The 25,673-nt window shown below is 46.6% G+C and overlaps 1 protein-coding gene across 5 annotated transcripts; it reads right to left on the bottom strand.

The window, feature by feature from the left end:
• Positions 1-645: 645 nt before the first annotated feature.
• Positions 646-24,771, bottom strand: LOC144113012 (uncharacterized). 5 transcript variants are annotated; one of them, XM_077645880.1, is made up of 6 exons: positions 24,477-24,771; positions 23,354-23,477; positions 14,500-14,567; positions 11,587-11,746; positions 8,707-8,864; positions 646-834 (listed from the first exon to the last, which is right to left on the bottom strand). In XM_077645880.1, exons 2-5 carry the CDS (start codon positions 23,419-23,421, stop codon positions 8,780-8,782), a joined length of 381 nt encoding a protein of 126 aa, XP_077502006.1. In that variant the 5' UTR covers positions 23,422-23,477; positions 24,477-24,771; the 3' UTR covers positions 646-834; positions 8,707-8,779. The 5 variants fall into 5 exon arrangements, 3 of the variants coding, with proteins under 3 accessions (XP_077502006.1, XP_077502007.1, XP_077502008.1); XM_077645881.1 differs by having other exon boundaries at positions 646-829; XR_013310584.1 differs by lacking the exon at positions 14,500-14,567.
• Positions 24,772-25,673: the final 902 nt, after the last annotated feature.

Below are 25,673 nucleotides of genomic sequence, written 5' to 3'. Positions count from 1 at the left end.
ACTTTGTATAAGTAGCTTGTGCTGGCGATGATGATGATGATGCATCATTTTATTGGTGCAAGAGCAGCTTTGGCAGAAAAAAAGGGCCAAGGCTTAAGGTATGTTATGCGGTATGAGCGAAAGCCCCTAGAGGAACAGATACAAGGCTTCCGGTCGGCTTGTAGATAAAAACACCGTCATTGGACACTGCAGGGGCCCAGAACAGGGCTGCAAGGAAAGTGGCCGACACTGAAATATCTTCAGAGGGGGCTAGGATCGGAAAGTGGGTGCGTTCTGATCAGATTTCTGACAACCCCCAGTAGCACAAATGGGGCTCTGAACTGCGGGCTGGCCCGTGCAGGGTCTCTTTGGGCTGGCCCGTGCCGGGCCTCCGTGGACTAGCCCGTACTGGGCCCCCGTGGGCTAGCCCGTACTGGGACTCCGTGGGCTAGCCCGTACTGGGGCCCTGTGGTCTAGCCGTTCTGGTCCCAGTGGGCTTCTTAGGTGATAACGTGGGGGAAGTCAACAAAGATAACCCATTTAGAGCCAATAGCTGTATGCCTATGGGCCAACCGACCCAATTAGACTGAAAGCCCACCTCGCCAACCAATAGAGGCTTTCTTCACTTCAGTATTTTTTGTGTACATGTTACTACTAAAATTACAATGCAAGTAAGAATGCTTCTTATTTATTTGTTCTTGCAAGACATTTTGGGCATTCTTGCAAAGCCCCAGTTACTGGGGTGAAGGGTCCACCCCCTTCATCCAACTTTCCGACCGCCATCCCAGTCTCTCGCCCCCGCACGAACGCAGCCACTCTGTTCTTGCCTTCCATGGTGGCTGTTGGGATTCTGCACTGCGCAGCAGATGTAAAAGTGAACAAATAAACACACATATCAAATTGATATTCGGTATGGTGGATAAAAATCACTTTGCACAGTATTAGTCACATCTTTCAGGAAATGCTTCATAGCCGTATGCAATGCTACAATGTGCAATGCTTGAAATATCAGCAAATTTCGTTTGCTATTAATATATGTAACCATAATAAACATAAATATCCATCATAAGAATAACCGAAAGGTGAATGAGCCATTAAAGGACTATAGACACCTAAATTTATTGCGTGTTTTCTTCATTCAAATGATGAGTTAGATAATAAAATACATCGATTACCAGGTAGTACTTGCCTACAACCCCGCTAAATAATTTATAATCGAATTTCTTCTCTCATGCTGCTTTGGTTTCATCGACCGAACGCCGACTGCCGTCAAGTTGATGTTTTGGTCACATGATGCAACTAGAAAATCTAATACAATCGCTGATATGTAGCTTTAATTGACTACGACATTTAATCCAGCCTCTTCCAAGACCTGGAATGACAAGAAATGGCCTGTCAGCAATAATATAACCGATTTTTTATGCCTCATGTGACTGAAACGTCACAGTTATCGTTCGACTGATGAAACCGAAAGAGCGTCAAGAAGAAATTAAATTGCAGAAAAACTTCACATTGTGCTAGTTGGTGTTGATGCATAGTGGTGGTTCAAAAGCGCAAACACACACGGACCATGTAAGAGACGAGACACACAAACCAGCGCTGAACTTGCTACAGATTTTTTATTAGGAAGAAGCACGTCATATATACACACGAAAAAACAGCGCACATGCGCAGTGTCAACAAGAATCCTAGTGCTAGTACAAAGAAAAAACTGCTTTAAAAGCATGTGACTATCGGCAGAACCACTACCCACTAAGAAGCATATTGATTTCTCGAAGCGATAATGTAACAGATGGCATACTCACGCACCCATTACTTTTTCTGATAATATGAAACGCCTCAGCTACTTCTCTAGTGCGCTGGTCAGAATGAGCGAACAAGACATCAGTATCATAAAAAACGGCGTACATTTGGACGTGGAGCAATGCTTAGCTAGATTAGTTTCCTTCTTTCTTACAGAATTAGTGTGCTCTATGAGCCGCACGTTAACCCAGCGGCCAGTCTGGCTTATGTAGGAAAGGCCACAGGACAGGGGGATTTCATACACTACGCCAGTCTTACAGGCAACATATCTATTTTCATGATTTATGTTGCAAGCATTTCTTTTGCGCCCTTCATGCCTTCTTTAAACCGCCGCCCCCACTCTTTCTAGCTTGTTAGGTGCAGAGAACAGAACCTTTACTCCATGCTTGCTCCCTACTCTTTTAATCCAGTGCGAGAGTGTGTGGACATATAACCACTAAATTTCTTCTCCCTTCTTCCGAACGCTTTTCCGGCCCCGAGGTACTTGCAGACGATTTCAGCGCACGGAGGACGTTGTCTGCACTCGAAACGAGAACAGAGTCCAGGAAACCAGCTTCCCTACATCTGTCTGCCTGGGCTAAGAGACTGGGCATCATTTTATGATAAGATTTCTTTACTGCCATGCTTAAAGGGACACTGAGGAGAACCCTATCAAATTTCTTTTGTTAGCAAGATCTGATAGTTCGGCATTTCATGGCTTTGTTGCCGCTTCTCCGGGAGCGAAAGATGCATTTATTTCAAAGAAATTTGGATTCGAAGTTGAAAACTTTTTCCCGCCCCTTAGATTCAAACTCTAGAACTCTTATGACGACACGGAGAACTCTTATGACGCCACAGAATGGAGTGACGTGAAACGTGACGTAAACGGAGACTCCATGATTTTTGGCGGCTAGCGGTGCGGTCTAGCAGCTGCCGAAATGAAAGCTACCGCCGCCGCACGTTGAAGGCATCTATCGGGGGGTCGCTACCGTCGCTTCGTTTACGATTGCACCGGCGTCTTTCCAGCGTTACGCTGGATCCTGTTCCCGAACCCGACGACGTAGTTCTCGCAAAAACTCCGGCCTGCATTTCAGCGACCTCAGCCCCACAGAGCGTGCGATGCTTTTGAGGGAGCACGGTTAGGTTAGGCGCCGGCGGGTGGTTTCCCCCTTCCTCAGAGAGCAGCCGTTGCAAACTAAATATCATAACCCCAGTGCGGGGAGTCGCAAGGGGTGCGTTGCGCCCATCGGAGGCTGGCCGGGGCTTTGAGGCCAACGGATTGTGGTTCCTTGAACGGCGCGGTTGCACAGCGCAGCAGGCGGCGTCGAGGTCTCCCACGGTTACAAGGGTGAAGTTATTTATTTTTTGCCACAAAAACAAATGGGTGATAAGGGGCGGTCGCGTTCAAAGTCGGCGGCTTGAAACTAAAGCCGGCGCACGACGCTTCAACGGCTTCCGCTAGATCCAACGGGTCCACTGGATCTGGCTCTCTCGCCCACTTGCATGTACCTTCAGATATGTACTGTGAATGGATTAAATTAGCCGAGCTCGAAAGGAACAGCTCCGCCCAACTGCCACAGCTATTGAATACAACGCGCAGATCGCCGCGGAGCCAAATCAGTCCGGCCGGGCCGGCGGCGGCTGGCGCACTCGGCGCGAAACAGAGACATGCTCCAAGTCACCCCCCGCCAGTGCGGTATGAGTGCGCCGAAGCCGCCGAACGCGTCGGCGGTCAGGCGCAGTTGGAGTATAGAGGGTCTCGCTTTGATAGACGTGACTTCGCTGTACAGCGCGCGCGCGCCTCGCCGCAGCATAAACGCCCCTTTACAGAGCGCCTGCGCTTAACCGCTAACCAACGTATTCGGCGTGGCATTCATGGGATGCCACTGAAACTCCCCGCCCACGCACTCAATAAAAGAAGAAAGGTCCTGTGTCGAGGTTCGGAATCGAACTAGGGGCTTCGCCGTTTGGGGCGGTGACGCTACCACTCCGCCACGACGGCTCAAGTTACAGCCGTCAATAAAGGCGCATCTAGTGAATGCACTCTTCTGATGCAGAAATCTCCGTGCCTTCGCAAGGTATATCCTGGCCTAACAGAGCTAGGCCATCAGCAAATTTTCTGAACTGCCTTGTACCTTGTCTCCCGCCCCTAATTAACGATTTCCGTTAAGTAGTTTGAAGTTGACTGGCACAGCCGGGAATGTTTCGCCGGGCAAGCGTGCGAATACACAAGTGCTGCCTTGTACGATCACCGACCGTCGTGCCATCATAGCTTTTCATCGAACGTGGCGATCATCTGACAAGCCTTAACAGGCTCCTTCAATGGTTAACTAGAACTTTAAGCGGCACTTGGAGTTCCTCTGCTGTTCGGCGCTTGTAAATCGAGGTACGTCAAAAACAAAACCACGGGGCACGCAAAGCTCATAGACGCGAAGCGCCATAACAAATCGAAACTCTCCTGGCCGCCTGTGGCGCCGCCAAGCATCGATTTTCTTTGCTTCCAACATTCAGGTTGTCTTTTGCCTGCCTTCCTTGTGTGATAAAAGTGCACTATTCGTTTTAAAACAAAACTTACTTCAATATTGAACCGCGCAACCTTCCTTTGTCAGCCTCAGAAATTCGCGCGACATGTAGGCAGTAAAATTCCTCCAAGGTGGCGACTCTTGCCCTATGGCGTCACCACGCTTGTACTTGCGAGATTCGCCTGTGGCGGCGATGCCTGTATTTTGGTTCTTGCTATTTTCTACCTTACAAGAGCTTTGTTTTCACTAAGATCGGCGTTTTTGTGATCAGGAGCTGGTATTCTATCGATAGAAGCCAACTTAAATTTCTCCTCAGTGTACCTTTAAGCATTATGTAACGATGCCACTTTTTACAACCTTTGAATGAAAGGATCTGTAATTCAAAAGGGGCTTTTCACTCATAGGGGAATACTGCCAACAGACATGGTTGGGTTCGAAAGCCAATTTTAAATCAAGAAATTGCAAGACTGTTTCTTGAGGGACTTCAAGTGTGAACCTCAGCCCCGACCTATTACGTGCAAAAATATGAACATTTGATACAAATTCGGGATTAATGGACCTAGCCAGCACAAGGTAATCATCCACATAACGGCAAATGCGTATGCAATAACCGGCTAGATCCGTCTCAACTTTCATATCAACCCTGCTTAGATAAATGTTACTGAGAATAGGAGCTACCTTGGCACCTATGCACACACCCGATTTTTGCATATAAAGACGACCATCCCACTCAACAAACGTGTTACTGAGGTAGTAAGATAACAGTTAAAGAAAGGGTCCTGTTGTGATTCCACACTCATTTTGGAACACGCATTCATCGCTGTCATCCATAATACAATGCTGAACATACTGAATTATTTCAAAGTGTGGAAGAGAATAAAACAAATCAACCACATCTACGCTAAAACAATCACATAGTGCCCCGCTCTCATTTCTGACGAAATCAGCTACTGCCTCAGAATTAGGTACGAGAAACGGATCCTTTACAAGAAGTGACGACAAATGTTTCCGAAGATAGGTAGACACAAACAACTGCCAAGAATTGTGCTCAGAGACGCTTGCCCGGAAAGGAACTTCAGGCTTGTGCATCTTTGCACTAAAGACAATTTCTAGCACCGGTTGTTTAGCTTCCTTCACTTTCTTTGCTATACCTCCATACTTAAAACTTCCGAAGTAAAGTCATCGCCCTCTCTGAACACTTGGTGCTAGAAACTTTCTTTAGTGCTAAGACGCACAAGCCTAACGTTCCTTTCCGGGCAATCGTCTCTGAGCACAATTCTTGGCAGTTGGTTGTGTCTACCTATCTTTGCAAACAATTTTCGTCACTTCGCGTAAAGGATCCGTTTATCGTACCTAATTCTGAGGCAGTAGCTGATTTCCTCCGAAATCACTGTTATCTTACTACCTGAGTAACACGCTTGTTCAGTGGGATGGTCGACCTTATATGCAAACATCGGGTGTGTGCATAGGTGCCAAGGTAGCTCCCATTCTAAGTAACATTTATCTAAGCCGGGTTGATATGAAAGCTGAGACTGATCTAGCCGGTTATTGCATACGCATTTTCTGTTATGTGGACGATTACCTGGTGCTGGCTAGGTCAGTGAACCCCGAATTTTTGTCAAATGTTCTTCATGTTTTTGCACGTAATGGGACGGGGCTGAAGTTCACACATGAAGACCCTCAAGAAACAGTCTTGCAATTCCTTGATTTAAAATTCTCTTTCGAACCCAACCATGTCTGTTGGCAGTATTCCTCTAGAAGTGAAAAGCCCCTTTTGAATTACAGGTCCTTTCATTCAAAGCTTGTAAAAAGTGGCATCGTTACGGGATGCTTAGGCATGGCAGTAAAGAAATATTATCATAAAATGATGCCCAGTCTCTTAGCCCAGGTAGACAGATGTAGGGAAGCTGGTTTCCGGGACTCAGTTCTCATTTCGAGTGCAGACAAAGTCCTACATGAGCTTAAATCGTCTGCAAGTACCTCGGGGCTGGAAAAGGGTTCGGAAGAAGGGAGAAGAAATGTATTGGTTATGCCATATGTCCACACGCTGTCCCACCAGATTAAAAGAGTTGGGAGCAAGCATGGGGTAAAGGTTCTGTTCCCTGCACCTAACGAGCTAGAAAGAGTGGAGGCGGCAGTTCAAAGAAAGCATGAAGGGCGCAGAAGAAATGCTTGCAACAAAAATAATGAAAATAGATATGTTCCCTGTAAGACTGGCGTAGTGTATCAAATCTCTCAGTCCTGTGGCCTTACCTACATAGGCCAGATTGGCCGCTGCGTTAACGTGCGGCTCATGGAGCACACTATTTCTTTAAGAAAGAAACTAACCTAGCTAAGCATTGTTCCACGTGCAAATGTACGCCATTTTTTTTACGATACTGATGTCTCGTTCGCTCATTCTAACCAGCGCACTAAAGAAGTAGCTGAGGCGTTTCATATTATCAGAAAAAGTAATGGGTGCGTGAGTACGCCATCTGTTACATTATCGCTTCGAGAAATCAATATGCTACATATTGGACAGCGGTTCTGCAGATACACACATGCTTTTAAAGCGGTTTTTAGCTTTTACTAGCACTAGGAGTTTTGTTGACATTGCACATGTGCGCTGTTTTTCCGTGTGTGTATATATGACGTGCTTCTTCCTAATAAAAATCAGTTGTAAGATCAGTGCCAGTTTGTGTGTCTCGTCTCTTACTTGGTCCATGTGTGTTTGCACTTTTGAACCACCACTATGAAATTAAATTATAAATTATTTAGTGGTCGTACATGTATAGAATGTCTAACGCTTGGTTTGAAAGGAGAAAACGCTAAAGCGAAAATTTGGTACCTATAGTCCTTTAAATTTGGATGGCTACTCAGTAATTGATAACGGAAGTGCAGAACACCACACCAGGTAGATTGAAAGTAGCTTTTTCCTGCAATTAGATGGTGTGTTCACAAAGTTTCTATAACCTTCAGAAGATTCACGTGTACTCATCAAGTATTGCGCTGTACAGCCATAGGTTCTTAAATGTTTCTTTTTCGCCCCGCCCCTTCAATGTGTACATTAGGGCCACATGAGTCTTCACTACAGTCTTCATAATAAGTTTTGTAGCCTCATCAGCTGTCTCACCACGAATGAGTGCTAGGTTTTTGATCTGAAATAGATTATACAGATTATACAAAGTGAACTCTGCCATGAATACCATACATTGAACCATTCATAAAACTTCCTGTTCGAGGAACCATGTGCAAGTCAACAAAAAATCAGAAGTATGTAGAACAGGATAATACAGAGGACTCAAACAGACCTATGATCACAGTGGTGTGACTCAGCTTAATGATAACAGAATTCTTTGTTGTCTTCTAAACGCCCATCTTTGCATCATCATATTAACTTCCTTTTTTGCATGACTCAATGGCATACGCTTCCCAAACAATAAGGTAAGGGGGAAAAAGTGAAGCCATACTTTAAGGCCACCATGAACCATGGCAAAATTGTAGTCTGGAGCTAAATGAGTGATGTAAGAACATAATCGTCAGCTGCCACTATGAACAGCAAGGAGAATGTTTGTGCTAATTTCTCGTAGTAGGCTAGATATTATTTACAGCAAATCCTCCTTCAAATACACTTGAACAAAATGAAGCTCTCATGTCTACAAATCCAAACGCAACATGAGGCAATTTCGAAGTCCCAACATAATCTGAAGTGGACTCACCATATGTAGAGGGCTCAAATTAAACTACAGCTGAACAAAACACTATGCATCAAAATTATATTAAAAGGAATCAATACGTTGCCAGTAGTTCATACGCACAATTGAAAGAAATGCCATATACCCAGTCGAAAAAAAACACCAGCCCGTTTCTGGTGTTTACACCAAACTGGCCTTTTTAAAGACGGGTTCTGGTGTGACCGTGTCTGGTGTTCTGACCAGACCAGGATTCTCAGACACGGGTCCTGATGTGGCATAGTGTGGTGTGCTTTAGTGTGTTCTGGTCTGGTGTTCTGTGCTGTGACCCGGTTGTCTAATACCGGCTCTGGTGTGCTTTGGTTTAGTGTTTCCTGGTGTGGTCGGTTTACTATTCGATTTGGCGTGGTTGGAATACCGTAGAATGTCTTGATTGAGATGCTGTGTGTTTGGACATACTATCTTGAGAAAAATTAAGAGATCCCAGCGAATGCACGCCAAATGGTGTAAAACGGCAAGCACTCCTGATGTCGAGTCAGGTGCACTAACATCCATCAATCTCGCTGCGCCGGCCTTGATGGCACGAGCATTTCATCAGATGGCACCTGCACGCAGTTAGGCATAGTGTGGCGCACACTCGCAGTGTCATAATTTTTCACAGGATTGTACACTGGAGCATGCACATAACCACATCATTTCTGTTCTTGCCGAAGACTAAGAGCAAGCACGTATCGTAATAAAAAAATGCTCACATTTGCACAGAAGCATCCTTAGCTTCATTGGTACACAAAATTGGCAGTATAGTCAAGATGGAGGCCCCTAGCATCATAGTGTGCATCTTTTTCTGACAAAGTCGAACAGGTTGCATTTCCCTGATAGCAGCTTGACTCCAGCTGTGTAGCCACAATGCCTGAAGAACAACAGAACAAAATCACGAATTTGTGTGAAATACACTATAATAATCACAGTGCAAAGACAACCAGCAAACACTGCTATTAAATTTAGCTCAGTGGTGCAAACATACAGTACACATTCAATACGACTTTCAATGCCTCTGCAATAAATCAACTGTCTTCTGCTTTATAAAAAATCAATGCTACTCACATAAAGCACCCCACTTGCATTAATTTGCTTGAAATCAGTGTCTGGATGAGCTAGTATTTCACACTTTCATTCACACAGTACAACGATGAACACGGAGAAGGGGGAAGACACCGAAAAACACTTTGAGGTGCCTCCTTCCTTGCCCTTGTTCATCACCATGCTGTGTGAATGAAAATGTGAATTATTGCGTTGTGTTTTTGATTTGTATTCATAGCTAACTGCTTATGTTTACAACACAGTTGGGTACGCCTGCATCATACTCTGAATTCCTATCATATTTTGGCATTGCAGCTGATATTGAGCATGACAGTCCTTCTAACACAGTCAGGCTTTCTGAGACAGTCAACAGCACTCTACCATCTCCGGTAATTTGATCCATTACCAGGCTCAGAGATACTAATACTTGGCAGCCTAGAGAAATAAATTGATATGGAAATTCTAGTGCTGCAGAAAACAAAAAGCTAAGAGGAATTAAGGAATTAGAGAAATGATTACAAGATGGCCATAAAGAAGGGCACAAAAAGGAGATAACATGTAGTTCGACTAACAAAAAATATTTGATGCAAGTATATTTCAGGGTGACAAAATCCATGTATTGAGACTTTTTATGCACACAGGGTGCAGAACTGTAAAGCACTGCATGGCTGGCTGCATCTATTTAGAAGACCATTCCTCTTCATTTCTTCCAAAAAAGTGGCAGCAAAGGATAAAAAGCCGACTGGTGAAATTTATTTTCAGCTGAATGCCACATACAAAATGAAAAGACTGGAATGTTAATGATTCGAAACGAAACCTTAAACAAGATGCGATGACCTCTGGCACTGGTAAAACCCCAACACATGTGCAAAAAAAGCTGCCAGATTATTTTTCCTGCTGAATGTATTGAAACCAAAGCTGCCTGAACGCACATGAGTTTTGTTTAGCTCTAGCTTGCTATACGCATTCTGACACTGTGGTGCAGTTCACTGCACAGTACCTGGAGACACTTCCACTCGTACAAAACCCGCAGTAGATTCTGCGTAGTGTGCATTGCCCACTATGGTGCCTAGCACTCTCTGTCTTCCAGTGAGATGCACTTTTTTTGGTGCATCCAGGCATTAGGGTTCCAGTTATAAAAAATGTCCGAGTTGATTATGAGTTAAGTGAATAAGCTTAACAAGTTGACTGGTTCTAAGCAGGCAGATCACTTGCAAGAACCGCTTCTCACAGCAAAGCAGATAACAATAATGGCTTCAGGATACTGTAGTGCAGGGCTCCAAATTAGTTTAGACCAAGTGGGGTTCGTTAAGCTTCGCTAACATAGTATGGCAGACCGGCGCCTTTTCCAAAGTAGCAATGTTTACTGCCACACATATACATAACACACAAGTCGCATGATTCCTCCCAACATGTATGCGACAAAGTATTGCAACCGCTTCGAGCCATCTCTACAGGCCCCACTGGGTCATCCCTGCTAAGTGAGAAAAAAAGTGGCTAAGATATGCTTTGTCATATTTAATGCAACAAACTATTTTTACAAAGCATGCAGCAAAGCTAGCGAAAGAATGCTCAAGCACACCTATGCTTGAGTAAAAGGTAGCCAAATTTTTTTTTACATATAAACTGAAGTAGCCGAAGTCGAAGTTAGAATGTGGCTTGTAAAACTGTATGCATAACAGCTAGACAAGAGAGCAGAGAAGGTAAGGGGGCACACAGGGGCTCATTATGGGCTATATGATGGACTCTTAACAGTCACTTCCATCATGGCATCTGACAGTTAAACAATAGGCCAGCTAGCATTAAATTCAAGCTTATTTTCATGCAAAATGCTTTCAGTGATGGCTACAAGTTATAACACACAAATTTTCGTTGTTAAGTAGAGACCACCAGACGATTCATAGACGATGGCAAATGTGGCGGCACCCACGAATGCCTATACTGAATCAGCATCACTTAGGCCTCAGTACCTACAATCCAAGCTTCAGGGCAAATGACTGCTAAGTACCAACCGCCTTCTGTTTCCATGGCATGAGAAGTACATATTCACTAAAAGTTGTTCATTATGAGTAATTTCACTGATCATGCACTGCCGCACTGAACATAGAGCCTAGGCTTTTAAGCTGCTTTTATCGTCACACGAGCTAACTGCACCCATCCATTAACCTCCTGTAAATAAACTTTCACATGAAGACAACATGTACAATTATTTGATCACGTCTTGTATGTTTGGCATTATCCTTTGTTTGGAGCTTTCGTATTATAAACCATTAACAAACCTGACTCATAATTCTCACATACACTGATGGAGTGAGTATATGCCCCTGAGATAAATCCAGCTAAAGCTAGCAATTACTTCTCAGTGCATCCATTTTTCACTTCAGTGAATTATGAAACATCATTCCAGCGCACAAAAACACACGAATGAAGAGGATAGACATCACGGACACCGGGCATATTTTTTTGTGCGCTGGAATGATGTCTCATAATTCTGCCCAGAACTGACTATCCCAGCCCTCTATGCTTAGCCTCGTGGAGAACCTTTTACTTGCCTTCCGCTGTCACCTCCTGAGAACTTGCCACTGGAACTGCATAGTACAACTGCTTCTGTTGACCAGATGGTAATGGCAGTCCTCTTGTGAAATACTGCATTCTTTGGAATTCCCTTCATGGTGTAATACATTGCCTTCTCTACCTTGAATTCAGATACACCTACAGGAAAAAGAACACGCATATAAAAATTCTTAGCCATATTTGCAGCCAGGAATATGATAATAATTGTATTTGTACGCTTCAAAGCAACAACAGCAGTATGCTTTAACGCCTGTTGAAGCAAGAAAGTAAGAAATCATTTCGTTTATTACCAACACAAGACTTGCACCTTGACGTTGATGGTGTCATGCAATAGTGGTGAGTTCTGATATCGGTGTGAAGTACAAAAAGGCAACTGCTTGCTTCGAATTTTAGAACATGCAACTTTAACTGCACAATTATTGAAAAAATTGACTTCATCCTTGAAAATCGCATATTAGTATGCGTGGTAGCAAACACTGAAAATAAAAGTAGTAGGAGCGCTGCCAGTGTTTAAATCAACACGCAGTGACTGGTTTGGTTCATATGGGTTTAATGTCCCAAAGCGATTCAGGCAATGAGAGACAACGTAATGAAGGGCTCCAGAAATTTCGGCCACCTGGGGTGCACAGACACCGCACAGTACACGAGCCTCAAGAATTTTGCCTTCATCGAAATTCGACCACCGCGTCTGGGATCGAATACGCGTCTTTCGGGCCAGCCGCCGAGTGCCATAACCACTCAGCCACCGCGGCGGCTTCGCAGTGACTGCTAAGAGCAATTTTCTAATTGCAGTTCTTGCCCATACCCTTGTCAAGCTAGGCACTAATGCCGGTTGACCTGCAGTAAATCTAATGTGTCCTCAACATGCTCCATAGTTAGCAAATTTCTTGTAGTCAAAATTGAATGATACATTACTTAACATTTTTTTCAGTTGGAAGCGCATGAGCTATTGATATAGTTCAAAGCAAACAACTTAGTGCCTTAGAATAGTGTTCAACGAGGGGCCCACACGCAGAGACGCTGGACTTGTAACTGTTTCCTTATACAAAGTAATACAGGAGTGCATGGCCTGTGGTGTTCATGCTAAGAAATACAAAATATAAACAGAAACAAAACTGAAGTGCAAAGAAAAATTAGACAAGTTCTGTCATTACACCTTATGTGACACTAGAGAGTACATGTTCAACAATAAATAGTAAAATGGTCATTTTGAAATTTTGCACAATCATCAAATTGTCATGAGCATAGTCAGTATGCCTTTTCTTCACACAAAAGGTTTGCGGCGGCTCCGGTGCACTTCAGTTTCTTTTTAGTACAGTGCCTTTTTTAAGACAGAAATTGGTCAAGGGCCACAAAATGGTAATAACTGTGTATAACCATTTTCATATCTATGCTTCATTACTTTTTAACAGAACCTCCAAAATGACCCACATGATTTGCAGCAGGAGCAGGATTCCGGTGTGCACCACTCACATTCAATGAAGGACCTGGCTGCATTTCCAAGTGTTATACTAATTTTCACAATGAGAGTGCCGTTCAGCGAGTCTGACAGCAAGCAAAAACATGATTTGAACCCAATAGCTTAAGGACATTTTAAAGTGGTCTGTAACATTGTGCTTGTAAAATGACAACTTCAGGTGTCAATACTCATCAAAGTTGCCATCAGATCTCAGCTTTGGTGTGCACATAAAGGGAAGGTGGGGTGCTTAGTTATAATGACCAATTGTCACGGCTGGTACATTGTGCTACCTACTTCAATGATGAAGGATGTGACAAACTATCCTCCAAAATCTGACATCTGGCATAAAGGCTGAAAAGCAAAAGCAAATGAAGGACCACTAAGACCTGAAATTATTTCCTACCTGAACAGTTATGCACATCATAAAGAAAGCTGACAAACGGCGCGAAGTTATACTGGTAGTTTGGCCCCAGATGCTCGCTCATTTGAGCCTCAGTATCCTAACTAAAGCAATAAAAAAGACATGACTGTTGAAGGCATAATAAGCTACTGTAAAGCTCATCAGCAGTGAGAAAAACAAATTCTAACCCTCATAATAATATAAAAGTCAGCCAATGAGGCCGCTGTGTCAGTCACCAACAAAGAGACCATGTACAAACTATACACTGTAAATGCACAAACTCTACATGAGAGCAAAGCATGCCCTGCACTTGTGAAACAAATTTGTATCAATTAAGATTCTTGGCAACAGTGTGCATCACCATTAATGGCATGTGCTAAAGAGGAAGAGAGCACCTTAATGATGCTGTACAAATTAGAATTCAGCCTTTCAGTAAACTATATTTTGTCTAGTACCATGAGCACCGTCAGAGGAGAAGGCCAAAATGAAAGGAAAGCTGCCAGCTGTCATGAGGCCTGCCACAAAAAAAACAGTGAACAGAAGTGGTGCACAAACAAAAAAGAAGGGATGCACTATGCGATTACACAACACAAAATAACACCGGAAAACAGGGCCCAACCAATGAATGAAAAGAGAACAACAAAAATAAGGTAAGCAGTACCAAACACTGCTACCTCTGCAAATTGAGAACAGTGAAATAGACAACACCTAAAAAATAAGTTTCAAGGTCTATAAAAACGTAACTTTGGTCACATATTTTTTAAACGCTGCATTAGACATTAAAATACTAAAATCCCCAAGTGGTATTTGCCTACCATTAAATAATTTATAATTCCATTTCTTTCTCTGATGTTGTTTAGGCTTGATCAGCCGTACGATGGATGTGATGCCTAGTTGGCCTTTAGGTCTGCTGAGGCATGGAAAAGGCTACAATATAAATGTTGATATGCAGTTTTAATTCACTACAACACCTAAAACAGCCTGTTTCAAAAGCTGGAATGACAAGAAATGCCGTAGCAGCGGTTATATTACCAGTTTTCTTGCCTTTAACATGACCTGGAAACCAACTACACGTCGCATCCATGGTTCGGTTGATAATACTGAAACAAGGAGAAAGACAATTATAAATTATTTACCAGTCATAGAGCAAATATCACGGGGTGGTACATGTACAGGCGCGGACAGAAGTAAACGGAACGCGCCACACAAGAAAGAACTGCGTGTCAGCACCGCCTAGCCAAACCAGACGAAAGCTCGAAATCGCCACGCCCATGTGCAGGGCCGCTTCCGGCGCGACCCTCTCAATGCTCCGCTTGCCTCGCATTCGTCCGGCGTCTGTGTCGTGCTGATGACGATCATGATCGGATGGTCGTGCTCTGTGTAGCTAGCGAACATTTCGGAAAACAAAGACCGCTGTCTTGATAAGGCAAATTGCGCGGGGACGGCTCTACCATTAAGCCGCTTCGTTTGAGACAGCTGGAGGCGTGTTTGCGCCGCAAACAACCCGCGTGTTTCGAACTTTTGCAGCCGCTGGGACTCTGCTGCGTCTCACTCGCAAGCAAACGCGCTCGAAACACTCGGCATACTGCCGCAGTTTTGTGTTAATTTTCTACAGTTATCACTGATGATTCGCCTTGTCCCTACCAGGCGCTCACGCAGCACTAGTGCATGCACCCTGCCTGTCTCCCCCGAAACAAACTTCCCCTATACTGGATCCTGCTCTTATCACCCCCGAGACAGTACGCTGCGTATCGCGCTGTCATGTGCGGAGCAGAGCTCATGGTGATCACTTTGCATGCACCTTTGGATCTTAGGATGACTACAAGCACCCGCTGTCTCACCCACACGAATGTGCCGCGGCAGCAGTGCGTCACTGTTGCGTGCCCCGCGTGCGAAATTTGGCCTATAAGTACCCGTGATCGCCCGCTAATCAGAGTATGAGCCACGGCAGAACCCGGCAAGCGATCCAAACTCTTCTGTGCGAGCTGTATTACTTCACTGCTACCGGTTACATATAGACATTGGTCTGTTTGAGAATATAGGCGCGGAAACCCAACAGCTGCATCCAGCACATTTGGAAGCAGTCACTATCCTTGAGGCACTGGATCGCGCTGCAAAAAGCGCCAAGAACGGCGGTTTCATCTCATTTTAAGCTGACCTCCTAGGCGAGGTTCCAATGCAGGAGCACTGTGGTGCAGTACAGACACACAGGGCGCATGCTTTCCCGCCCCGTCGGTTCCTCGTAGGAGCAAGCCGAAAATGAACGGTAAATGTATTAAAAGAACCCAAAACTGCGATGGTGGATCAAGTGTTTTGAGTTTATTTGGTCTATAGCGAGACGAAAATTGAATCCCAGAGGCAACTTAAGTTTGAAGGACGCGCGCTATTTGCGATGGAAACGCACCTACAGCTGTCTCAGATGAAACGACATAATGATAGCGTCGCCCCCGCGGGATTTGTGGCATCAAGGCAGCGGTCTGTGCGTTCCGAAATGCCCGCTCGCTACTAAGGGTGCAACCATCCGACCATAATCATCATCAGCGTGACCCTGACACCAGCCGAATGCGAGGCGAGCGGAGCAATGAGAGGGTTGCGCCGGTAGGGGGCCTGCATATGCGTGTCGTGATTTTGAGCTTACGTGTGGTTTTGCTAGGCGGCACTGACGAACAGTTCTTTCTTGTGCGGCGCGCTCCGTTTACTTCTGTCCGCGCCTGCACATTAATGTCTAAGGCATTTGAAGAGAGAGAGAGAGAAATAACATTTATTAGCACCCGTCAAAAGGATGATGGGTATCCGAGGCGCCGCTCGGTCCCAGCCATGTCCTCCCCCTCAGCCGTCGACCGGGATCTCTTGGATCTCAGCAGCGGCAAGGGCGAGACGGATGACTTCACGTTGTTTAGTTTCGTCCTCGTTGTGAAGCAGTGCCTCCCAGGACTCATCTGTTCGGTCAAGTTGTCCAAAGCTCGGACATGTCCATACCATATGGATCATGTCCGCTATGCCGTCGCAACGTTTGCACCTGGGGCTGAAAATCTCAGGGTGCCACTTGCTATAAAGCTGAGGGTTAGGGAATACTCCGGTTTGGAGCTTGCGCCACGCAACCTCTTCGGTTTTGGTTAGCTGATTACTTGCTTTTGGAAGTACCGCTCGGCCTAATTTGTAATGGTTTAGGATTTCCTGATACGTGTTAAGGTCGTCTTCGAACTGTAGGAGCTCCTCATCGCGCGAGGGGGAAGGGGTTGTGCACAAGACGCCACTGGGATCCCGGAAAGTAGCTAATCCTCGGGCCAGTGCGTGCGCTTTCTCGTTTCCCCTCAACCCTTGGTGCGCGGGTGTCCAGATGAGCGCTACCAGTTCTGCCGGTGGTGGACTGCCGGCCAACACTCGTGCTGCTGTAGCTGAAATGCAGCCCGCGTCAAAGTTTCTAATTGCTGATTTTGAGTCACTCACGATAATGTTAACCTGTTGTTGAGTTAGAGCCAGCGCAATGGCCAACTCTTCCGCCTCCGTTACTGTCGAGTGTCTGGTGCTGCAGCACGCTACCGGGCCTCCGTTTTCCCTAGTGGCTACCGAAATGTGCCCCGAACTGTTTGTGCATTGTGCGGCATCCGTATACAAGACATCCTGTCTGCCCTGAAAGCGGGCTTGCAACGCTACTGCTCTTTCCTTCCTCCGGCTCTCATGGTAGATGGGATGCATGTTTTTGGGGAGTGGGGGTATCTTTAATTTGTCCCTAACCTGTCTAGGAACCAGGTCCGTACGTCTCGAGCACGCTCGAGGCTCGTGCCCCAGCTTCTCCAGAATGCTGCGACCAGTACGACTGCGTAAAAGTCTCTGATACTGCGAGGTCCTTGCAGCCTCAATGAGCTCTTCGAGGGTATTCGAAACCCCTAGACTCAAAATCTTTTTTGTTGGCGCACAGGGTGGTAAACCTAGTGCTGTTTTTATCCCTTTACGGATTAAAACATCCAGTTTGTCCTTTTCCGCCTGGTAAAGCCGCAAATAAGGTGCCACGTAGACTATCCTGCTGATTATAAAAGATTGCACTAGCCTAAGGAGGTTAGCTTCTTTCATACCCGCATGTTTGTTAGCGATTCGTTTTAGGAGTCGGCAAGTTTGACTGGTGCTAGCCTCTAGTCTCTGAATCGTTTCCGAGTTCCTGCCGTTCGCCTGAATTCGTAATCCTAGAACCCTAATGCTTTCCACCGCTGGAATTACATTACCGTTGACCCTGAGTGTGATTCCCGCGTTATACGGTCCGTCCTGCTTTATGCGCCGACGCTGTGGCGACCGCATGGGCGCGAGAAATAGCGCTTCCGATTTCTCGGCCGAGCACCTGAGACCGATTGGTTCTAAGTATTTTTCTGTTACATCTATAGCTCTTTGAAGCGTCAGTTCAATTTGGCTATCACTGCCCCTGCACATCCACAGAGTCAGGTCATCTGCGTACAACGTATGGTTCAGCCCCGGAATTTTGTCCAGTTGTGCGGGGAGGCCAAGCATGGCGATATTAAACAGGGTCGGGGACAACACCGATCCCTGCGGTGTGCCCTTGTTGCCCAGTTGAATACCCGTCAGTGTGTTACCCCCCATGCTTACAGATGCCGTTCTGTTTGTAAGGAAATCGCGTATGTAGTTGTAGGTACGAACACCCACGTCTAACGCAGCCAGACCCTCCAGAATGGCCGAGTGCTTTACGTTGTCGAAAGCTTTCGACACGTCTAGACCAACGATCACCCTGGTGTCTAGCGTTGGATTTTCTATTATCTGTTCTTTTAGCTGCAGCATGACATCACATGCCGACAAATGCGGTCTAAATCCAATCATGGTATTTGGATATAAACACTTGTCCTCAAAAAATCGGTTCAGCCGGGTCTGAATCACATGTTCCATCAGTTTGCCCACGCACGACGTGAGCGAAATGGGACGCAGGTGCTCGAAACCCGGCTGTTTTCCCGGCTTCGGGAGGAACACAAGGTTCGCGTCCTTCCATGCTGTCGGCAGTCGACCGGCTTCCCAACACTCCTGCATAAAGGCAGCGAGATGTCGGATCGACGTGTCGTCCAAATTTCTTAGAATTCGGTTGCTGACCTTGTCCGGACCCACGGCAGTCCTGGTCCTCAATCTGTTTATTTCTGCCCGGACTTCGGCAACCGTTATCGGTTTATCTAAGTCCGGGTTTTCCTGCCCCCCGTAATCTGGTAGCGGTTCAGCTGTACCCGTCGCGCAGCTCAAGTACCGGTCCCGGACTTGGGATATGAGCGTATCCGTGGTCCCGTCAAATGTATGTACTAGCCGGTGAAGTTGTTGCCTGGCCTCCAGTTTGGACTTGTCCGGATCTAGAAGATGCCGAAGCAAGTGCCACGTACCTGCCTTCCCGATGTTTCGGTCCAGTTGGTCGCAAATGTTGTTCCAGTTTTGCCTTGTTAAAACGAGCGCGTACTCTTCGATTTCCTTGTTAAGCAAGGCCAATTGTCTTCGCAAGTTCCTGTTCCCCCTCTTGTCCGCAATCCGCGTTTCAAGGTCCTTCTTCTTGCGCCAGAGACGGACCATGTGACGATCTACTCCCTGGACTTCTTCGTCAACCTCTACCTCCTCGGTTGCCTCGCGGACCGACTGAAGGACATTTTTACTCCAGTCATCAATGTTGCTTATGCCTTCCTCCTGCCCCGTGCGGCCATTTCGGAAAGCCTCCCAGTTCACCGAAGCCACCTTCTTGGTGCGGGCAACCGGTGGTCCGTTGTCGACTACAATTTCGATAATTTTATGATCGCTACCCAAGTTTTCGTCCGTGTTGCACCAGGTGGCAGAGATGCGGCCTCCGGTTAGAGTTAAGTCCGGGGACGTGTCTGTCGAAACACTGTTGCCCTGACGGGTAGGTCTTAGGGGATCCGTCAGAAGCACTAGGCCATTCTGCTGAATACTAGTCCATAGTTCGCGTCCCTTTACCTGCGTGTACTTATACCCCCATGCCGGGTGATGCGCGTTAAAGTCCCCGACTATCAAAAGGGGCCCTCCCTTCGAGATCACGCGCGCTTTCGCGAAGAGCTCATCGAAGCCGCAAGGACTTTTTTGGCGTGGCGGGCTATACACATTTAGAATGAACAGACTATTGAGTTTCCTCTTTTGCGAGATTATCTCAATCAGAATATGGTCCAGATTTGTAGTCCCGGTATCATGCTGCAACACCGTTATATTCCTTTTGACGAGAGTGGCTACTCGCGTGTTGTCACCTCGTCCTACGTACGATTTGTAACTCGCCAGCTTGGCGTGCTTACCGCACTCCTGCAACGCGATTACTTCGGGTTTGTCACTGCTCATCAAAAAAGTCTGGAGTACCGCGCGTTTGCGACCGAAGCCCCTACAGTTCCACTGCCAAATGGTATGTCTACGGTGACGCAGAGCCATTTTGAAGGTTAATAATTTCCTGATATACCCACTGAATTCTCTCGTCTCTGCTTGCCATATCGGCGCGCAGCTGTTCCATAGCAGCCCTCAGGTGCTCCAAAGCGGCCATAACTTGCTGTTGAAAAATCTGATCATCCTGTTCCTTTTTATTGAGTCGTCTTTCTAATCCTTGTATACGGGTTTCAAGATCCTCCTCTGAACCTCTCTTCTTTTTTGTTGCTGGAGGACTTTCCCTAGGGAGCTCTGCCTGCTCCTTCCGCGGCAGCTGCCCCGGCTGCGTTACATCATTCATCGGCTGCGAAGTCCTGCCTATCGCCATAACCTGTTCCTGCAGCGCCTTAACTTTCGCTTGTAATAATCGGTTCTGGTCTTTGAGAGCCTTGACTTCATCTGAGTCCTGAGAGACACTACTTACACAATCCACTTTTGACGCCTGCTGCTGTTTCTGCTGCTGCTGCTGCCGCTGCTGCTGCTGCTGCTGCTGCTGCTGCTGCTGCTGCTGCTGCTGCTGCTGCTGCTGCTGCTGCTGCCGCTGCTGGTGCTGCCGCTGCTGGTGCTGCTGCTGGTGCTGGTGCTGCTGCTGCTGCTGCTGTTGCTTCAATCGAGAGCCCTCCGTCGTCGTCTTGGACGAAGGCGGCTGCAGGCGAGGAAACGAAGCGGAACGGTACCTCGGATGGCTCGAGGGTCGCTCGTGGGACGCACTGCGGCCATCTCTACGACTGAAACGGACTTGCTGCTGCTTCTTGGCCTCCTCCTCGGCAGCTAACTTTGCTTCCCACTGTTTCTTCTTGATTACGTATGGCGTACGGAAGAGTTCCTTGCAATGCTTGTCACCCGTCAGATGGCCTTTTCCACATAGGCGACACTTGGGAACGCATTGATGATCTTCGGCCGGCGACACCACCGCACAGCCACGACACTTTGGGTTTTCACTGTCGCACACATCGGAGCGATGACCAAGTTCTCCACACCTGAAGCAGACTTCATATCTCTTTTTGAACAACCAGCAGGGCATGAGCATGCCTTCAATCCTGACAAACCTTGGAACGTCAGCTTCCAGAAAGGTGATAATAATAGTAGAAGTCTTGCCCATCCGACGCACTCCAGCGACGTCTGGATTCTTCGGATCCTTTCTCAGTGCTTTCAGCAACTGTTCTTCCGTGAACCTCTCAGAGATCCCGTGGACTACCCCTCGCCCGCAATCCTCCGGTGCGATCATATTGGCCACAACTTCGTGCTCGTTGTTGTCGAGTTTAAAGCAACGGATTGCAGCTACCTTCACGCCTCGGTTAAAGTCCAAGGAATGAAAGAGCACCGTACCTTGCTTTCCGTTTACACACCATGAGTCCTGCTCCGACCAGCCGAGTCCGGCAGCCTTGGCGAGGGCCTGACTGATCAGCGGGCCCGACGTGCGTTTAATCACGCCCAGACCTTCACGAGGCCTAAGAATCACCTTGATGCCTTCATCCGGGAATCTCGGAAGATTCATAGCGATCGATCGTTCAGCCGCTTTCCTCCGGACCGCTTTGGTAGGGCCTAAAACGGCCCCACCTGCAATTTTGTATCCGGCTTCCCCGCGTCCGACACGGCGCGTCTCCACCTTGGCGTTCTCCTTGGAACCTTCGAGAAGCTTCCGTTGGTGTTTCGCTTCAACCTTTCGTTGGAGCACTTTGACCCAGCTGCTGTCATAATGTTCCGGATCCAGGTCCGTACCTTCGACGGTCACCTCCATCGACATGGTGGGTCCACAGAATCGGCGGTTGACCGGCGGCGCAGGGGCCTCCGGGCCGGCGTCTCCGGCCGAAGATGGGCTAGGCCTAACGGACGCCTAGCGCGTCCCAGGCGGTCCGCACAAAATCGATAGCAACAGACAAACGGTTGCACTCACAGTAACAAATTTGGTATCCACGTGGTCCTGACGTGTTCCCATGCACAAGGTATCATTGAATCCAACATCCGATAAACGTTTCTGGCACAACGAGACAGAATTTCCGGAGCCGACGTGAATCACATCCGCGCTCCTCGGCCCCAGGTTGCCAGCCCCTAAGGCATTTGAAAGAAGGCGCAAGCAAACATCTGGTGTCCACAGTATATGCAGTTTCTTTGAAGCTTTGTTTAACTATGGTTTCAGGTAGCATGCCGAAAGGCTGAGTCAAACAGGTCACTACAAGCTCCTAATTTCCTGTAAGTGTATTAGAGCAAGCATATTCACTGAACTTGCACAGTATCATCACCAAGCAAGTTAAATGGCAAAAAAATCAAAACTGACCAAGATAATCACCGAGGTCAAAATTTATGGTGAACATTCACCTTTTTTCATTTAGGACTTCTAGCTTTTTTGTGCACAGGCTATAATTCAACAGACCTTGAAGTAGTTTGCAGTAGACGGTGTTCATTTTCCACTCAGATCTAGAAGCAGTAAAGATAATGCAACTACAGTGAAAAGTTCGTTTAACAGTACCTCTTGCTGGACTAGTTGGTGTAACATTGTGTAACAAAAGTAAAAACAGCGCTAATTTTTACATAAACAACGCAGAAAGAACAGACAGGACGGGCGCTCTCCTATTTGTTCTTTCTGTGTGGTTTGTGTAAAAATTAGCGCTGTTTTTACTTTCGTTATACAGTGAGAGACCACAGAAGAGAAGCTGTCAAGTCCAATTAATGTTTCATCTTTGAGGTGCATTCATAGCTGCATTATATAACACCATTCGTATTCTTTTCACCAAGTGAAATAAGATGTATTTGGACCAGTCTCTGAGGAGTGCCATGTGACACCGGCATTACTGCAGAAGCTTGACATGGTTATCCTTCTACTATGATTGTCTATGAGGAGTGCCATGGGAGATGGATACTAGAGAAAAAAGGATAAAAGCATTGTTCTCATGCTGTAATATCACCTTAGAATGCTGCCCTGTATCCCATTACTTTATATTGGCATTTTTTAAAGCCTGGCTGCATTTAAGGGGGTCTCTAGTGACTCGAAAACAGGTGGGGAGGGAACTAGAGAGGGAGAGAGAAAGGGGCTGAGCTGAGGCTATACCAGTGTTCTCGTTGTTGCTGTGTAGCCTTAGAGCTGAGCGGCCAGCTCTGTACTCAATCGTGGTATGAGGGTGCGGGTTTCCCTTTTTCTTCCACCCTGGAGAAGTGTTCCAACCACCACTTACACGAAAAAGAAAATTGGTTGCTTGCTTCGGATTCATACATTCCCTACATTCTAGTACGGGGAGTCTCAGATTCCTCGTTAGTTTTGTAAGGGTTCCGAGGCCAGCCGAGACCCCCCTGTATTTAAGCACTGCTTCTTTCTGAGCATGAAACTGGCACTATCTGATGATGACCTATTGAGAAGAGACACACACGTTACTTTGAATAGGGGAATGCCAATGCATGCCATCAACGTTCTGGTCCAAAGCAGACATTGCAACACACTGATCTCAACGCAGAGGTGAAAAAAACAGATCTGAGAAAACTCGACACATACTTGTGCTCTACAATGTACGCTGAACAGGCACAGACAAGAACAGCCCCAAATCTGGACAGTGGAGACATCCTCTCCGATGAAGCTCTTTTCAGACCTCTTCACTATTGAAGAGAAGGCACTTCACCTGAATAACATCATAATTTCCAGCTGTGTATTTTGCACCCACAATGCCTGGCACTTCCTGATAATTATTTGTATTGCTGGCATTTCTACAACCACAAGAAGATGTTTAAACAGCCAAACTTCAAATACCTAACGCCACTTGCTCACACTAGTTTTCATGATAAGCTCTGTACTACTTAGGTTATTCAAAGCCACTTAATTTGAAAGGGCTACAAAGCGCTCTTTTTCTAGGGCTACTTTTTTATTCACGGCTGCCAGCAACTAAAAGAACTTTACAGCTGCAGGCAACGTTACCAATGTTGCAAAAGTGATCGAACAGGCAGCTACCTGTTGTGGTATCGCAGTGACGCGTCGCTTCAATTCACTCAGTCGCTTGCATGCCTTGACGCGTCACACCCCTCCCACACTGAGCTTGACAGCTGGTGTAATCGGCTCGTAGAGGTACGTTCTAACCTTAAGACGCCACATCAGATCACTATAAAGACGCACATACGCGTAGCGAATAACACAACTCTAAACAGACCGAGCGGCGCACGCTATCGGCAGTCCGCAACGGGCCGATACTGGCGTGAAAACTACGCATGCAGGCAGTGCACGATCACGTCCCACGTCGAATAATCAACAGGAAGTCTGGCAACCACCTTAACGAAAGCCCAAAACATAGTCGCGCGCCTTGCTGGGCGGTATACAATTGCCACATTTACATTTAGGACTCCTACGCGTGCCTGCATTCAGCAAACGCATCTATGCATACACCTCGGCGCACGCGTCGCAACGCATACACTGTGAACACTGACGGACCAGCAGTTTGATGATTCGATGTGGAATGCACTTTGCTGCCGCGGAAACCACCAGTGACTCACGCGCAATGCCGAAGGGAAACGAACAGGACAGAGCTGACAGAGCCTCGTCTCTTCCTCTTCTTCTCGCCCTTGCGCTCGCTCGTTAATTTTCGCGGTCGCAAATTGCACGCACTCTTGGGCTACACTCTGGGTCTCACCTGGAAACGAAGACTCGACGCATTCCAGTAACCGCTTTCTTCTCTTGCTTCGCGACTCCTACGGTTGAAGTCGAACCTGTTGTCAATATGAAACGGCTCCATGCTTCTCGGCGTGGTCACTTTTGACAAAGTACGCGAACGGCTGCATTGCTGACACGCGGCGCAAGCTACGATAAGCAGGAAATCCAAACGGAAGTTTGAAGGAATGATTTTGAAATCAGACACAAACAGCACACGAACAGCAGCAGCACGGAGCACGGCACGGCGCGGCGTAAGGCCTAGCCGGATATCACTCCGGAATGCACAGAGCGAGAGGAGGGTAGGAGGGTTTGCTGCGTCCTGCCACGTGACCTGGCAGCAGCGCGCTGGATTTGAACGGCGTTGGGAAGCACGCTAGGCGCTGGCGCGTGGCTATTAGCGTGACTATTAGCGTCATGGTAAATGATTACTGCGAACTGTTACAAAATTGCAGTTAGAATAAGGCGCCTCCGTGCATCATTGCCGTGCAGTTTTCATGTCAAAAGCAGGCAGCAATGTTTCAGCTCCTTGCAGAACAACTTTACAAATTGTTTTCTTAGCTTTTCTTTTTTCTTTCTGGTCTTTTGCAGACCGGATTAATGAGCTTTCACTACATATTTTTTAGCACAGCACCAAGTTTCTCGTAAACCACATTTCGGCTTATGCTACAAAGATATGATCTGCAGAACAAGTCTGCTTAACTCAACTTCAAAAAAAAAAGTTAATCTCAAAGCTTCCATTGTAGATTTCAATAAAATGTGTATTACTGCAAAAGCTCATTAAATCTAACATCAAGGGACCACAAAAAATTCAAATTATCAAATGACCCCCAACAAAACTGACAAGAACCACTTGTACCAGAGTATAGGTCGGAAGAGGGGACCGTCTCAGTTATTGCTGGCAGCCGGAATTTGTCTGCCTATATGCTTTGTCATTTTGAAGCGCATATAACTTAAATTACATGCTTAATTGCATATTCTATGCAAAACATATTTAGATTGAACGCGGGAATGCAAGCTATTTGCCCACATCCGTCTGGCTTCATCAGCGTGCTGAGTGGGCAGCCCATATACTGAGCATATATATATGCCCGCACTTCACCCATGCGCCCATGCTCTATAGCTGTGGTACCCATGCAGCCATTTTACATGTAATGTAGGATATGCAGCCAGGCTAATG

This window comes from Amblyomma americanum, chromosome 1, assembly GCF_052857255.1.
Source record: "Amblyomma americanum isolate KBUSLIRL-KWMA chromosome 1, ASM5285725v1, whole genome shotgun sequence".
Taxonomy (NCBI): Eukaryota; Metazoa; Arthropoda; class Arachnida; order Ixodida; family Ixodidae; genus Amblyomma; species Amblyomma americanum.
Note: the sequence above shows the minus strand (reverse complement) of the source record. Positions and strands in the feature narration are given on the sequence as shown.